Source organism: Malaclemys terrapin, chromosome 15 (genome assembly GCF_027887155.1).
Source record: "Malaclemys terrapin pileata isolate rMalTer1 chromosome 15, rMalTer1.hap1, whole genome shotgun sequence".
Taxonomy (NCBI): Eukaryota; Metazoa; Chordata; order Testudines; family Emydidae; genus Malaclemys; species Malaclemys terrapin.
In genome coordinates, this window is record NC_071519.1 from 19,508,196 (window position 1) to 19,522,909 (window position 14,714).

General features: G+C 51.0%; 1 protein-coding gene across 3 annotated transcripts in view; it reads left to right on the forward strand.

Annotated features, from left to right (window-relative positions):
• Positions 1 to 6,112: 6,112 nt before the first annotated feature.
• Positions 6,113 to 14,714, forward strand: part of ST3GAL4 (ST3 beta-galactoside alpha-2,3-sialyltransferase 4) — a 162,784-nt gene continuing 154,182 nt past the window's right edge. For all 3 annotated transcript variants that reach the window (XM_054005259.1, XM_054005265.1, XM_054005256.1), the window contains exon 1: positions 6,113 to 6,344. Coding sequence is in view for 1 of the 3 variants with exons in the window: in XM_054005256.1 (XP_053861231.1) it covers positions 6,342 to 6,344 (3 nt within the window). In the remaining 2 variants the exon portion in view is untranslated. The remainder of the gene's footprint in view (positions 6,345 to 14,714) is intronic.

Sequence of the window (14,714 nt, forward strand, 5' to 3'; positions counted from 1 at the left end):
TAGCAGCCCACAGGGGACGGCACCTTCTCTAACGCCAGGGAGTGGAACCTTTATAAAGTAGAGATGATCAGGAAGACCTCCTGATGCTGGCCACAGGAGCTGATTGTGAGACCATCCCTATGAGTAACCATCCCAGAAACAACACACCCCTGGGCATAATTCAACTTGACTTGTGGTCTCTGCTGAAGGGAAGCTCAGGACTGGAATGGCAGGGGGGCTGCAGCTCGGGATCATCTACCAGTTCCCTGCACTCATGGCAGGACTAAGTATTATCTAGACCATCCCTGAATGCTGTTTATCTAATTTGCTCTTAAAGATCTCCAATGAGGGAGATTCCACAACCTCCCTGGGCAGTTTATTCCAGTGCTTAACCACTCTTGACAGTTAGGAAGTTTTTCCTAATGTCCAACCTAAACCGCCCTTGCTGCAATTTAAGCCCATTGCTTCTTGTCCTAGCCTCAGAGGTTAAGGAGAACAATTTTTCTCCCTCCTCCTTGTAACAACCTTTTATGTACTTGAAAACTGTTATCATGTCCCCCCTCTGTCTTCTCTTCTCCAGACTAAACAAACCCAATTTTTTAAATCTTCCCTCATAGGTCATGTTTTCTAGACCTTTAATCATTTTTGTTGCTCTTCTCTGGACTTTCTCCAATTTGTCTACATCTTTCCTGAAATGCTGTACCCAGAACTGGACACAATACTCCAGTTGAGGCCTAATCAGCACAGAGTAGAGCGGAAGAATTACTTCTTGTGTCTTGCTTACAACACTCCTGCTAATATATCTCAAAATGATGTTCGCTTTTTTTGCAAGTCTTGCACTGTTGACTCATATTTACCTTTTGATCCACTATGATCCCCAGATCCAGGGCTGGTGCAAGGAAGTTTCGTGCCCTAGGCGAAACTTCCACCTTGCGCCCCCCCACCCCCAGCCCTGCGGCAGCTCCCTGCCCCCCCACCCTGAGGCGCCCCCTCCCTGTGGCAGCTCCCCACACCCGGGGAGCCGTGCGGCAGCTCCTCACCCCAGCTCACCTCTGCTCTGCCTCCTCCCCGAGCACGCCACCCCCGCTCTAATTTTCCTCCCTTCCCAGACTTGCGGCGCCAAACAGCTGATTGGCACCGCAAGCCTGGGAGGCGGGAGAAGTGGAGCAGTGACAGTGTGCTCGGGGAGGGGGCGTAGCAGAGGTGAGCTGGGGTGGGGAGCCCTGTGGCAGCTCCCCCCCCCCGCCCTGAGGCACCCCCGCGGCAGCTCCCCACCCGCCCGGGGAGCCATGCGGCAGCTCCCCACCCCAGCTCACCTCTGCTCCGCCTCCTCCCCGAGCACGCCGCCCCCGCTCTAATTCTCCTCCCCTCCCAGGCTTGCGGCGCCAAACAGCTGATTGGCGCTGCAAGCAGGGCTGGCTCCAGGCAGCAGCCAAGCAAGCTGGTGCTTGGGGCGGCAGATTGTATGAGGCGGCATTCCGCCCAATCCTAGGGCGGCACGGCCGCTTTTATGTTTGTTTGGTTTTTTGGTTTTTTTGTTTTTTTGTTCCGCTCCGGCCGCCCTAAAGGGGATGGCGGCACAGAAGACGGGCGCGCCTTGCAGCAAGCCCGGCAGAGCAGTCCGCGTCCTTCCCTCCCAGCTGACCGGAGCGGCGCGGAGCCCTCCCAGCAGGCGGCAGGGGGCGTGGCAGGAGGGGCCGCGTGGCAGCGCCTCGCTGAAGCCCTGGCTGCCACCCTTCTCTCTCTCCCCCCACTCCCTTCCCCTCCCCCCGCTAGCTGGGGCACATCTGAAGCGCAGGGAGTCCCCCTGCACCCTGGCTCCCGCCGCACAGGTTGTGGGTTTTTTTTTTGCTTTGTCGTTCTGGCCGCCCCGTTTTTGGGGGGGTTTTTTTGGCTTGGGGCAGCCAAAAAGCCAGAGCCGGCCCTGGCTGCAAGCCTGGGAGGCGGGAGAAGTGGAGCAGCGACGGCGTGCTCAAGGAGGGGGTGTAGCAGTGGGGAGCCCTGCGGCAGCTCCCCCCCCCGCCCTGAGGCACCCCCACAGCAGGTCCCCACCCCCCCAGCCCGGGGAGCCGTGCGGCAGCTCCCCACCCCAGCTCACCTCTGCTCCCCCTCCTCCCCGAGCACGCCGCCCCCGCTCTAATTCTCCTCCCCTCCCAGGCTTGTGGCGCCAAACAGCTGATTGACGCTGCAAGCCTGGGGGATGGGAGAAGTGGAGCGGCAACCACGCGCTCGGGGAGGGGGCGTAGGAACGCTGTAAAAAAAAATTGGGGGCACCGCTTTTTGGCGCCCCCAAATCTTGGCGCCCTAGGCAACCACCTAGTTTGCCTAAATGGTAGCACCGGCCCTGCCCAGATCCCTTTCCGCAGTACTCCTTCCTAGGCAGTCATTTCCCATTTTGTATGTGTGCAATTGGTTGTTCCTTCCTAAGTGGAGTACTTTGTATTTGTCCTTGTTGATTTCACAAATTTCCTATTTACTTCAGACCATTTCTCCAGTTTTTCCAGAGCATTTTGAATTTTCATCCTATCCTCCAAAGCACTGCAACCCCTCCCAGCTTGGTAATATCCACAAACTTTATAAGTGTACTCTCCATGCCATTATCTAAATAACTGGTGAAGATATTGAACAGAACTGGACATAGGCACCAACTTCCCCTCTTTCCCATAGGTACTCGACCCCCCTCTGCCCCCGTCCCCACTCCACCCCTTCCCAGCCCCCATTCCAACCCCTTCTCCAAAGTCCCCCCCCCAACTCCTTCCCCAAACCCCCACCCCGGCCCCGCCTCCTCCCCTGAGCGTGCCACGTTCCCGCTTCTCCCCCTCCTGGAGCGTGCTAACGCTACCAAACAGGTGTGCTGGGAGGTAGGCAAAGGAGCAGGGATACGGCACACTCAGGGGAGGAGGGGCGGGGGGTGAGGGGAGCTTGACGGCCAGTTGGTGCAGAGCACCCACAAATTTTTCCCCATGGGTGCTCCAGCCCTGGGAGCACCCATGGAGTCAGTGCCTATGGAACTGGACCCAAAACTGATCCCTGCAGGACCCCACTCGTTATGCCCTTCCAGCTTGACTGTGAACCACTGATAACTGCTCTCTGGGAACAATTTTCCAATCACTTATGCACCCACCTTATAGTAGCTCCATCTAGGTTGTAGATCGCTAGTTTGTTTATGAGAAGGTCATGCGGGACAGTATCAAAAGCCTTACTAAAGTCAAGATATACCACATCTACCACTTCTCCATATCCACAAAGTTTGTTGCCCTGTCAAAGAAAGCCATTAGGTTGGTTGGGCATGATTTATTCATGACAAATCCATGCTGACTGTTACGTATCACTTTATTATCTTCTAGGTGTTTGCAAATTGATTGCTTGATTATTTGCTCCATTATCTTTCTAACGTACTGATATGATAATTTTTGTTTTATTAACACTGCTAATCATAACCATTTCAGTGACTGTTGATAGGTTTGTCAATGAAGCTGGTTGTCATTGGACACATAAGTCTGAGTCTTGGCCATTCAGTTGCTGAGGGAAGAGCACTGTGCAAGCCCATGGGGGAACCAGGCACCCCAGCCCAATGGGTGCAGCCTGCGAGTAGGTGGCCTGCATCTTCTGACTGGCCACAGCAGCAAAAGGGAGAGTTGTGAAAGTCCCACTTCTAGTCATTTGCAGCACATCTGATCACTCTACATTTCAAGAGAGTAAGCTTGGCTCACGGATGGGATGGAAGGTCAAAACCCGTGGGCTGGACTGTTGGATCTGCCATAAGATAGGCATTGGCTCCTGTGGCACCTGGAGATGACATCAAGTTTTGTTAAAGGAATTGTCCAAACGGGGATGGCTTGGGCTAAAATGGTAGATTGGTGTGTTAGGCACATCTTTAACCAGGGACACATGAGGCATATCTTGCACCATAAGGAGCAGATTCTGTACGAGGACTTGTCAGAAGGGGGGATATTGGACAGGATCGGAAGCCAGAGCAGGCTGGTTGGTTGGTGTCATGATACCAGTTATTATACCCATGGTTTCATTCATTTGTCAATGGCGAACAGGTCACGGAGAAAGTCACTGCAGGATAAATCCCCGATGAAGAATGCTTTCTCTGCCAGCTTCCCATCAGGGCTGCCTGTGCCTTAGAATGATTAGGGGGCTGGAGCACATGACTGATGAGGAGAGGCTGAGGGAACTGGGATTGTTTAGGCTCCAGAAGAGAAGAATGAGGGGGGATTTGATAGCAGCCTTCGACTACCTGAAGGGGGGTTCCAAAGAGGATGGAGCTCGGCTGTTCTCAGTGGTGGCAGATGACAGAACAAGGAGCAATGGTCTCAAGTTGCAGTGGGGGAGGTCCAGGTTGGATATTAGGAAACACTATTTCACTAGGAGGGTGGTGAAGCACTGGAATGGGTTACCTAGGGAGGTGGTGGAGTCTCCTTCCTTGGAGATTTTTAAGGCCCGGCTTGACAAAGCCCTGGCTGGGATGATTTAGTTGGGAATTGGTCCTGCTTTGAGCATTGGGTTGGACTAGATGACCTCTTGAGGTCCCTTCCAACCCTGATATTCTATGATTCTATGAGAACTCAGCCAGTTCTCTGAGTCACTGTCTCACTGGCTGGGCTCTATGCAAGGACCCCCACCTGGAGCTTGTTTCTTGGACATTGAGAAATCTCTCAGAAAGGAACTGCTCCCTGATCTCTCTAAGGTACCTATCTGGCCCCCGTGAGTGTAGTATCTGAGCACCTCACCATAACCTTGTGAGGTAGGGCAGTGCTATTATCCCCATTGTACGGATGGGGAACAGACACAGATCCTTAAAGGTATTTAAGCATCTAACTCCCATTGGTTTCCATGAAGTTAGGAGCTTAAATACCGTTGTGAATCTGAGCCAAGTTAGGAGCTTAAATACCTTTGTGAATCTGAGCCAAGTTAGGAGCTTAAATACCTTTGTGAATCTGAGCCAAGTTAGGGCTTAAATACCTTTGTGAATCTAAGCCAAAGAGACTTGCCCAAGCTCAAGCAGGGAAAGCTGTGGTGGAGCAGAGAACTATACCCTGGTCTCCTACTGATGGACCATCATTCCTCACTGAGATCTCCAGGAGAACTCCCCTCTTTAGGTGAGCAGGATGGGAGCTCTTCAAATGCAGACATGGGGGAACCCCTTTAGCAAATACCTCCCCCCAGCAGCTTTGCACTCCCCTTGTGGCTTTGGCCAAGACCTTGTGCTTTTCTGTGCCTCAGTTTCTCCCTCTGTACAATGGGGATAAAGACCCTCATTGCGGGGCCCGTGAGGCAACGAAGTGCACTGAGACCCTGGAGCCAGGAGACCATCAAAGCTGCCCTTGAATTTTAGGCTCTTTGTGGGGGACTTGTTATACAAGAGCAGCCCATGCAACTTCCTCTCCTGCTGCTTAGCCCTGTCTAATTTTAGACTGCAAGCTGCCCAGCATAGGGCCTATGCCTTCACATGTCGGGCCAGTGCCAGAACCCCATGGGCTCTGGGGGTCTTCCAGAACAGCAGCAGGGTGGCCAGAGGGGGGCAGGAGCGCACCTGGGGGGTGGGGGAGGAGATGCTTTTCCCTGGTGAACTGCCCCCAGGCTGTGCTGCACTGGGAGATTGCATGCAACCCGGGCTATCTTCTCGGAGGGGCCTGTATCTTGGGGGGAGGGGAGAAGGGCATAGGGAAACAAAGAGACAGGCGTTAGGGCAGGGGATTTCTGTGAGTCCCACCCCCCTCCTCAGATCGGATGCATTTTAAAGATTTATCTTTTTTTTCAACCCCAAAGCAGGGAAACAGGATCAACGCCCCCCCCGCCCCCCCCCGTCCCGGCTCCCTTGGGAGAGAGGTAAACGGAGATCTTGGGAAAGGGAGACAGTTATGAATGGGGCTATTCTTATCTTGGGAACAGCCCTTTCCCTCGGCGCCTACTGTTCATTCATGCACCCAGCACAGCAGCAGGAGATGATTGGGGGGGGGGGGACCCCGCTGTGCTCCAACCTCCCCAGGATCAATCCCCTTCCCCCACCTACTCCTGGCATCTCCCTCCTGCTCCCCCCACCCCATCACACACACAGCTGGCCTAGGCTGCCAGCTGCTCTTTGCGCAGGCGTGGTCAGCAGGGGCGGACCGACCTCCTCCGTTTGCTCCCCCCTGCTCTTCTCAGCTCATGCTAACTTCACACAGTGCCATTATTTCGCATCCTTCCCTTCCTTGCAAAAAGGTTGCGTTCGGCAGCCCTTCCTCCGGGGAGTCCTGCAGCCCCCTCTCCGCACAATTCGGATTACAATCCTTTCTTCCCTTTGCAGACGGTTCTGGCCAGCAAATAGCGGATCGGAAACCCCCTCCCCTCGGCACCCGGATGGCTGCTTGATGGTGAGTTTAGCAGCTGAGCAGTCCGGGGTGGGGGGTGCGTATAAGTCCCCGTATCCGAACCCACCCCAAGCTCTAGTCGTTTTAAAGGGGGAAATTGGTCAATTGCATTCCTCTGGCTGCAGCACTCGGGGGGGGGGGGAGTGTAATTGACATGCTGCCTGGGGCAAACCCAGGAGGGGCTTTTGTTTTGCCTTTGTTTTTGTTTGCTCCTGAGCTAAAAATAAAATTAAAGCGGATTTAAAGGCTGCAACAAAAGACGTCCATAAACTGGGCTCTTGTCCACCGCTGATCCAGAATCCACCTTTAAAGCACTGCAGGGAACAAGCCTCTTGTGCCTGAGATGTTCTGGATGTGTTTGAACTTGGACCCTGGCCCCTCTCTCTGCTTTTCTGATTTTAAGACTAGAAGGATGTGGTGAGGAAATACCGCAGGTTTTTTTGATGGGCTCGTTTGGGGTATCTGGTTATCTAGACTTCTTAAGGGGGTTGGTGGTGGATAAAATAAACAGCCACCACCAAACTTCAGACTTGGAAAAGATGAGACTCAGAAAGGGTGATGTATTGGCATGTGTTTAATCTGCGCACCGCATCGCTGGCCGCTTGGTGAGGGAAAGAGCTTCCAGTGGTTCTGAAACGAACGAGAAGGTATCATGGGAGAGCTAGTAGAAGGCCTGTGACAACAACTAGATGAATGCTGAGTTAGTGGAACTTACTGCCAAAAGAAAATCACAGGAATGGGACAGATGGACGGGGACGGACGGAAACACACGAGTTTGGTTTTCCTTAGCGTCTGGCATTCAAAAAACCTGATCTTGCTGGATTAGAATATTGGCAATAGATCAGTATTATTATTTAAGCAGGTTTTGCATTGATTTTGTAGGTCAGAGGTTATCTGGGAAAAGGAGTCCTAAAACCAGGACAGAGATTAATTTGGGTGCCTCTAAATGTGACCAGAAGAAGAGCTCTGTGTAGCTTGAAAGCTTGTCTCTCTCACCAACAGAAGTTGGTTCAGTAAAAGATGTCACCTCCCCCACCTTGTCTTTCTCAATGTGTCACACCTTTAAGTATATGGCTAATAGTCACACTTGGGCATTGCACATCTGTGTGTCTGCAAATAGCCCCAGGGATGTGTTGTGTAGGTGCTGATGCAAATAGAATTTGGTTTTTGCTTTTCAATTTCTCCTTGTTTACTTGTTGCTTTGCAAAAGGGTGTCTCTGCTGAGGGTTCAGGTCCCTGTAATGCACACGCAGGAATGAGCTCTAAATGTTCCACTGCAGGAGGAACCCTTCAGAGCCATTGGAAATTCAGAAATCTTGGGATGTGGGTGGGGAAGAAGAAAGTATCCCAAGTTGTCCCTTGGGGGTCTTGCGTGGGATGGGTTTGTCAGGAAGAGGGCATGGCGAATTTAGGGATCAGACCGTCTGGGAGGAGGTTTGAATGGACTAGATTCAATGCAGGCACGCAGCTGTGTGTATAACTATGCAAGGATTCAACCCTGTGTATGTGCATTAGAATCCTCCTACACCACCAATAACAGTCCAGCACAGCAACCTGCTGACTTGTTGGCGACATGAGCTAATCTGCGTTGCCTCCCTCTGTGGCTCCCTATTTTGGGAGCATTGATGCATGTGTGTTTGGAATGTACCGATAACATAGTAGCAAACACTAAGCATGATTGATTTTGTAAATCAAACCAACTTCCTTTACAAGGCCCCAACCTTTCTCAGAACCTCCTCTGACTGCAGCTCCTGAGAGGTTTCCTTGCCTAATAGGCCACTGTGCTTCTATAGCATCTTTTTGCTTGGCAGAAGGGCATAACGATCCCTTTCCCTGTGGGAGATCTGGTGCAGTGGTAAGTGACTTGCTCAAGGCCAAGCAGCAAACCAGTACCTGCTAGGAACGGAACCCAGGTGTCCCTCCTGTGGCACCTGCTCTGTCATGTGTGCGGCTCCTGGGAGTGAGTTGATGAGGGAAGTGGTTTGTGGGTGGAAGCTGGCGATGAAGAGACACGAGAAGGAAAGGGAAGTAGGCCGCCTCCTTGTCAGGCTACGGTCAGAGGCAAGGGTTTGAGTTTGTTTTTAATTTCAGCTGGTGGCTCTGCCCTGGGATGTAGGCAGCCCCCAGATGGGACTGATCAATCGTAAATATCGGGCAGTCCCGGCCTCCATGTGCATCCTCCCCATGGCAGCCAGGGAAGGCTTCCTCATTCAGGCTGCACACTCCACCTTGCTCCTCCCCAGGAGCTGGTGCGGCCTTGCTGAGAATGGCTTGACCCGTTGTTATTGCTGACGGTGGAGTAGCTTTCCGCTGCTCTACAGGTTTTTCCTCTAATGGGCGATTGAAAAAACACACGTGGCCTGTTGGGGCCCAGGCAATTAGCTGTCGCCTGCTATGTCCAGTGCGGCATTTTCCTCTCAACAAACACACTTGAAATGGGTTTGGGCAATGGAGTGTCCCTGGCGATAGGATCTGGCTGTAATGAATATAAAGGGGGTGTTTTATGGAGGCTGCTGGATGCAGACAGATCTTGTCATCCTCTCTAGCTCCCAAGCTGGCTGTACTACCTAGCATCAGGACTTGAGGAGCGCTTGAGTGGTGGGATCACCACTCAGGCCCTCCCGAAGTCCTGGCCTGAATTATATAGTCATGGACCTGCTGACTGCATTACCAGCAAGTGCCCTGTTAAATGGCTCCAACGCCTGCTGATGGGCTGGAAGCAAAGAATACCCAGGTAGTGACATGTGAAGTGCCCATCGGGGACCTGCAGGGGGCACTGTTGGGTTTTGTTTTGTTAGATATCTCCCTCAGCATTATTATTGCTTTGAGTGGTGCTCAGTGTGGTAGAAACTCCAGAGGAAATCACTTGCCTGAGGAGTCTGACTGATGTAGGGCAAATAGTTTGGACGAAGCAGCAGGGCAAAGCTCGCTAATGGGCACTGCGGGATAGAGACACTGGGTGAGTCGGTTAGGGATGCAAACAGTGAGAACTCCAAGCTAGTATGTGGGATGGATGGGGGGGATGAGGAGTAACGTGACGTGCGGGGAGGAAGGTGCTTTGGAAGGGGTGAGGTGGAGAAGCGATCTTGCGGTGGTTGTGGGGTGCAGATGAGATGGGAACTTGCAGTGTGGCAGGAAGGGCTGCCCCCGGCAGCATTGCGCTGGGAACAATGCATAAAGATCTGGGTAACTCTCACGCCAGGTAAGTTCTGCCAAGGACGAGGGGCTCCTGACAAAGGTGTGCGTCCCCTCGGTGGTGGATGGGGAGCAGCGTCTGCATGCTCAGAATACGAGCCACATCTAGTGCCTCTCGTCTGATGTTCCCAAAGCACCTTGCGCAGGTGGGTGTGATCTGGGGCATACAGAGAGCAAAATGGCTTCCGAAGGTCACCCAGCAATAGAACCCTGTCTGGAGCCCAGGTCTCCTGACCCTGTGCTCTAACCACTAGCTCATGCTGCCCCATGTGACAGGTTGCTGTTGTCCCTTCCTATAACAGTCCTGATTTCCTATTCTGACCCTACTCATGGGTAGACTCGAATCCCTTATGCCTCCGTTAGAATCATAGAATCATAGATCATAGGACTGGAAGGGACCTCGAGAGGTCATCGAGTCCAGTCCCCTGCCCGCATGGCAGGACCAAATACTGTCTAGACCATCCCTGATAGACATTTATCTAACCTACTCTTAAATATCTCCAGAGACGGAGATTCCACAACCTCCCTAGGCAATTTGTTCCAGTGTTTAACCACCCTGACAGTTAGGAACTTTTTCCTAATGTCCAACCTAGACCTCCCTTGCTGCAGTTTAAACCCATTGTTTCTGGTTCTATCCTTAGAGGCTAAGGTGAACAAGTTCTCTCCCTCCTCCTCATGACACCCTTTTAGATACCTGAAAACTGCTATCATGTCCCCTCTCAGTCTTCTCTTCTCCAAACTAAAACCCAGTTCTTTCAGCCTTCCTTCATAGGTCATGTTCTCAAGACCTTTAATCATTCTTGTTGCTCTTCTTTGGACCCTTTCCAATTTCTCCACATCTTTTTTAAAATGCGGCGCCCAGAACTGGACACAATACTCCAGCTGAGGCCTAACCAGAGCAGAGTAGAGCGGAAGAATGACTTCTCGTGTCTTGCTCACAACACACCTGTTAATGCATCCCAGAATCATGTTTGCTTTTTTTGCAACAGCATCACACTGTTGACTCATATTTAGCTTGTGGTCCACTATAACCCCTAGATCCCTTTCTGCCGTACTCCTTCCTAGACAGTCTTTTCCCATTCTGTATGTGTGAAATTGATTTTTCCTTCCTAAGTGGAGCACTTTGCATTTGTCTTTGTTAAACTTCATCCTGTTTAACTCAGACCATTTCTCCAATTTGTCCAGATCATTTTGAATTATGACCCTGTCCTCCAAAGTAGTTGCAATCCCTCCCAGTTTGGTATCATCCGCAAACTTAATAAGCGTACTTTCTATGCCAATATCTAAGTCGTTGATGAAGATATTGAACAGAGCCGGTCCCAAAACAGACCCCTGCGGAACCCCACTCGTTACGCCTTTCCAGCAGGATTGGGAACCATTAATAACAACTCTCTGAGTACGGTTATCCAGCCAGTTATGCACCCACCTTATAGTAGCCCCATCTAATTTGTATTTGCCTAGTTTATCGATAAGAATATCATGCGAGACCGTATCAAATGCCTTACTAAAGTCTAGGTATACCACATCCACCGCTTCACCCTTATCCACAAGGCTCGTTATTCTATCAAAGAAAGCTATCAGATTGGTTTGACATGATTTGTTCTTCACAAATCCATGCTGGCTGTTCCCTATCACCTTACCACCTTCCAAGTGTTTGCAGATGATTTCCTTAATTACTTGCTCCATTATCTTCCCTGGCACAGAAGTTAAACTAACTGGTCTGTAGTTACCTGGGTTGTTTTTATTTCCCTTTTTATAGATGGGCACTATATTTGCCCTTTTCCAGTCTTCTGGAATCTCTCCCGTCTCCCATGACTTTCCAAAGATAATAGCTAGAGGCTCAGATACCTCCTCTATTAGCTCCTTGAGTATTCTAGGATGCATTTCATCAGGCCCGGGTGACTTGCAGGCATCTAACTTTTCTAAGTGATTTTTAACTTGTTCTTTTTTTATTTTATCCGCTAAACCTACCCCCTTCCCATTAGCATTCACTATGTTAGGCATTGCTTCAGACTTCTCGGTGAAGACCGAAACAAAGAAGTCATTAAGCATCTCTGCCATTTCCAAGTTTCCTGTTACTGTTTCTCCCTCTTCACTAAGCAGTGGGCCTACCCTGTCTTTGGTCTTCCTCTTGCTTCTAATGTATTGATAAAAAGTCTTCTTGTTTCCTTTTATTCCCGTAGCTAGTTTGAGCTCATTTTGTGCCTTTGCCTTTCTAATCTTGCCCCTGCATTCCTGTGTTGTTTGCCTATATTCATCCTTTGTAATCTGTCCTAGTTTCCATTTTTTATATGACTCCTTTTTATTTTTTAGATCGTGCAAGATCTCGTGGTTAAGCCAAGGTGGTCTTTTGCCACATTTTCTATCTTTCCTAACCAGCGGAATAGCTTGCTTTTGGGCCCTTAATAGTGTCCCTTTGAAAAACTGCCAACTCTCCTCAGTTGTTTTTCCCCTCAGTCTTGATTCCCATGGGACCTTACCTATCAGCTCTCTGAGCTTCCCAAAATCTGCCTTCCTGAAATCCATTGTCTCTATTTTGCTGTTCTCCCTTCTACCCTTCGTTAGAATTGCAAACTCTATGATTTCATGATCACTTTCACCCAGGCTGCCTTCTACTTTCACATTCTCAACGAGTTCCTCCCTATTTGTTAAAATCAAGTCTTGAACAGCTTCCCCCCTAGTAGCTTTTTCAACCTTCTGAAATAAAAAGTTGTCTCCAATGCAGTCCAAGAATTTGTTGGATAGTCTGTGCCCCGCTGTGTTATTTTCCCAACATATATCCGGATAGTTGAAGTCCCCCATCACCACCAAATCTTGGGCTTTGGATGATTTTGTTAGTTGCTTGAAAAAAGCCTCATCCACCTCTTCCACCTGGTTAGGTGGCCTGTAGTAGACTCCTAGCATGACATCTCCCTTGTTTTTTGCCCCTTTAAGCCTAACCCAGAGACTCTCAACACTTCCGTCTCCTATGTCCATCTCTACCTCAGTCCAAGTGTGTACATTTTTAATATATAAGGCAACACCTCCTCCCTTTTTCCCCTGTCTATCCTTCCTGAGCAAGCTGTACCCATCCACACCAACATTCCAATCGTGTATTATCCCACCAAGTTTCAGTGATTCCAACAATGTCATAGTTGTATTTATTTATTAGCACTTCCAGTTCTTCCTGCTTATTCCCCATACTTCTCGCATTTGTATATAGGCATCTAAGATACTGGTTTGATCTTTCCTCCCAGTTTTGTCCTGACTCTCCTTTCTCTCTGCCAGCATAGCCCACACTCCCTCTTGTTTCCGACTCATTTCCCCGGTCTCCATGTTCCCCACTTACCTGTGGGCTTTGCTCACCTGTCCCCGTCGAACCTAGTTTAAAGCCCTCCTCACTAGGTTAGCCAGTCTGTGTCCGAATAGGGTCTTCCCTCTCCTCGAAAGGTGAACGCCATCTCTGCCTAGCAGTCCTTCCTCGAATAGCATCCCGTGGTCTAGGAAGCCAAAGCCCTCCTGGCGACACCATCTTCGCAGCCAGGCATTCACCTCCATGATGCATCTGTCTCTGCCCGGGCCCCTACCTTTGACAGGAAGAATTGAAGAGAATACCACCTGCGCTCCAAACTCCTTCACCCGTACTTCCAGAGCCCTGTAGTCACTCTTGATCCGCTCAGTGTCACACCGCGCAGTATCATTTGTGCCCACATGGATGAGTAGCATGGGGTAGTAGTCAGAGGGCCGGATAATCCTCGACAATGCCTCCGTAACGTCTCGGATACGGGCCCCCGGCAGGCAGCATACCTCCCGAGATGAAATGTCAGGGCGACAGATGGGCGCCTCCGTCCCCCTCAGCAGAGAGTCTCCGACCACCACTACCCTACGTTTCCTATTCGCAGTGGTGGCAGCAGACTCTCCAGCCTTAGGGGTACGAGGCTTCTCCTCCTTTACTGTAGGGAGTGATTCCTTCTTTCCTGTATCGAGAAGAGCATAACGGTTACCTATAACCACGGTAGGAGGGTTCGGAGCAAGGGTGGAGCACTGCCTGCTGCCAGAAGTAACCAGCTGCCAGTGTCCACCCTGAGCCATCTCCTCCTCCACCAGTGGTGTATCAGCAGTCCTGTGTACTGGGACAGCTACCTCAGTTGTCTCCACATGGACACTGTCGAGGAATTGCTCGTGGATACGGATGCTCCTCAACCTAGCCACCTCCTCCTGTAGCTCTCCCACCTGCTGCCTGAGAGATTCCACCAGCAGGCACCTCTCACATTGGATGGTCCCCCCAGCCTGGATATCAGTAAGTGGAAATTGCAAGTTACAGTCTTTGCAAAACCACACCAGGATCTGGGTAGAGGCATCCATGCTTAGGCACTCTGTCTGGCTACAGGCACAGATGGAGGAGACAGCAGCAGTGCTGGCACAGGTGTTGCGGGTCTTCCTAACCATCGTAAGCCTCCCTCTGTCAAACTCCCGTCTGCAGCCCCCTGTCAGCTGAAAGGGTTGTTTAAGCAAAAAGTTATGAATGTAGTTGCTTTATAGGTATTAAGGGGAATCAAGAGAAAACAGATGGAACTGGCAAGGGACCCTCGCCCCCTTCCTGCTCCCCTTCTAAACTCCCTTGTGAAACTCCCTGTTCGCAAAGCTCCCTGGTCGCTTGTGTGCTGCTTTATAAAGCCCTGGCCTGTATGAATGCCCCGCCCACTGATGAAGGCTCAGCCACTTACCAGAGGCTTCTAGCTTTCAAACCTTCCAACTGCCAGCCACAGCACACGGTCCTTCAAACAACCAAAACAAACAAACAGACTGACAAACACAAGCTCAGCACACAGCAAGTAACCCTCAAACACAAACAAACACACACTACAGACAGTCACTTACCCCAAAAGGGTGCTGTATTGCTCCTCCTTCACCTGGAGAACTCCCTTGTGAAACTCCCTGTTAGCAGCCCCTGGTCGCTTGTGCGCTGCTTTATAAAGTCCTGGCCTGTATGAATGCCGTTATCCACCTCTTCATGCCCCTGCTTCTCGTTGCTTGCTGCTCTCTGTCTGGACCAGCCTACCAGCGTTTCCCTGCTCCAAGGCCACCCTCTTGTTCTCCCTCCCGCTCTCTTGCTTACAAGAAAACAAACCGCAAGCTAGGTGCCAGATCTCAACAATGCAGGTTTCCAGGGCCTTGGCCTGTCTCCACTGTGCCCAT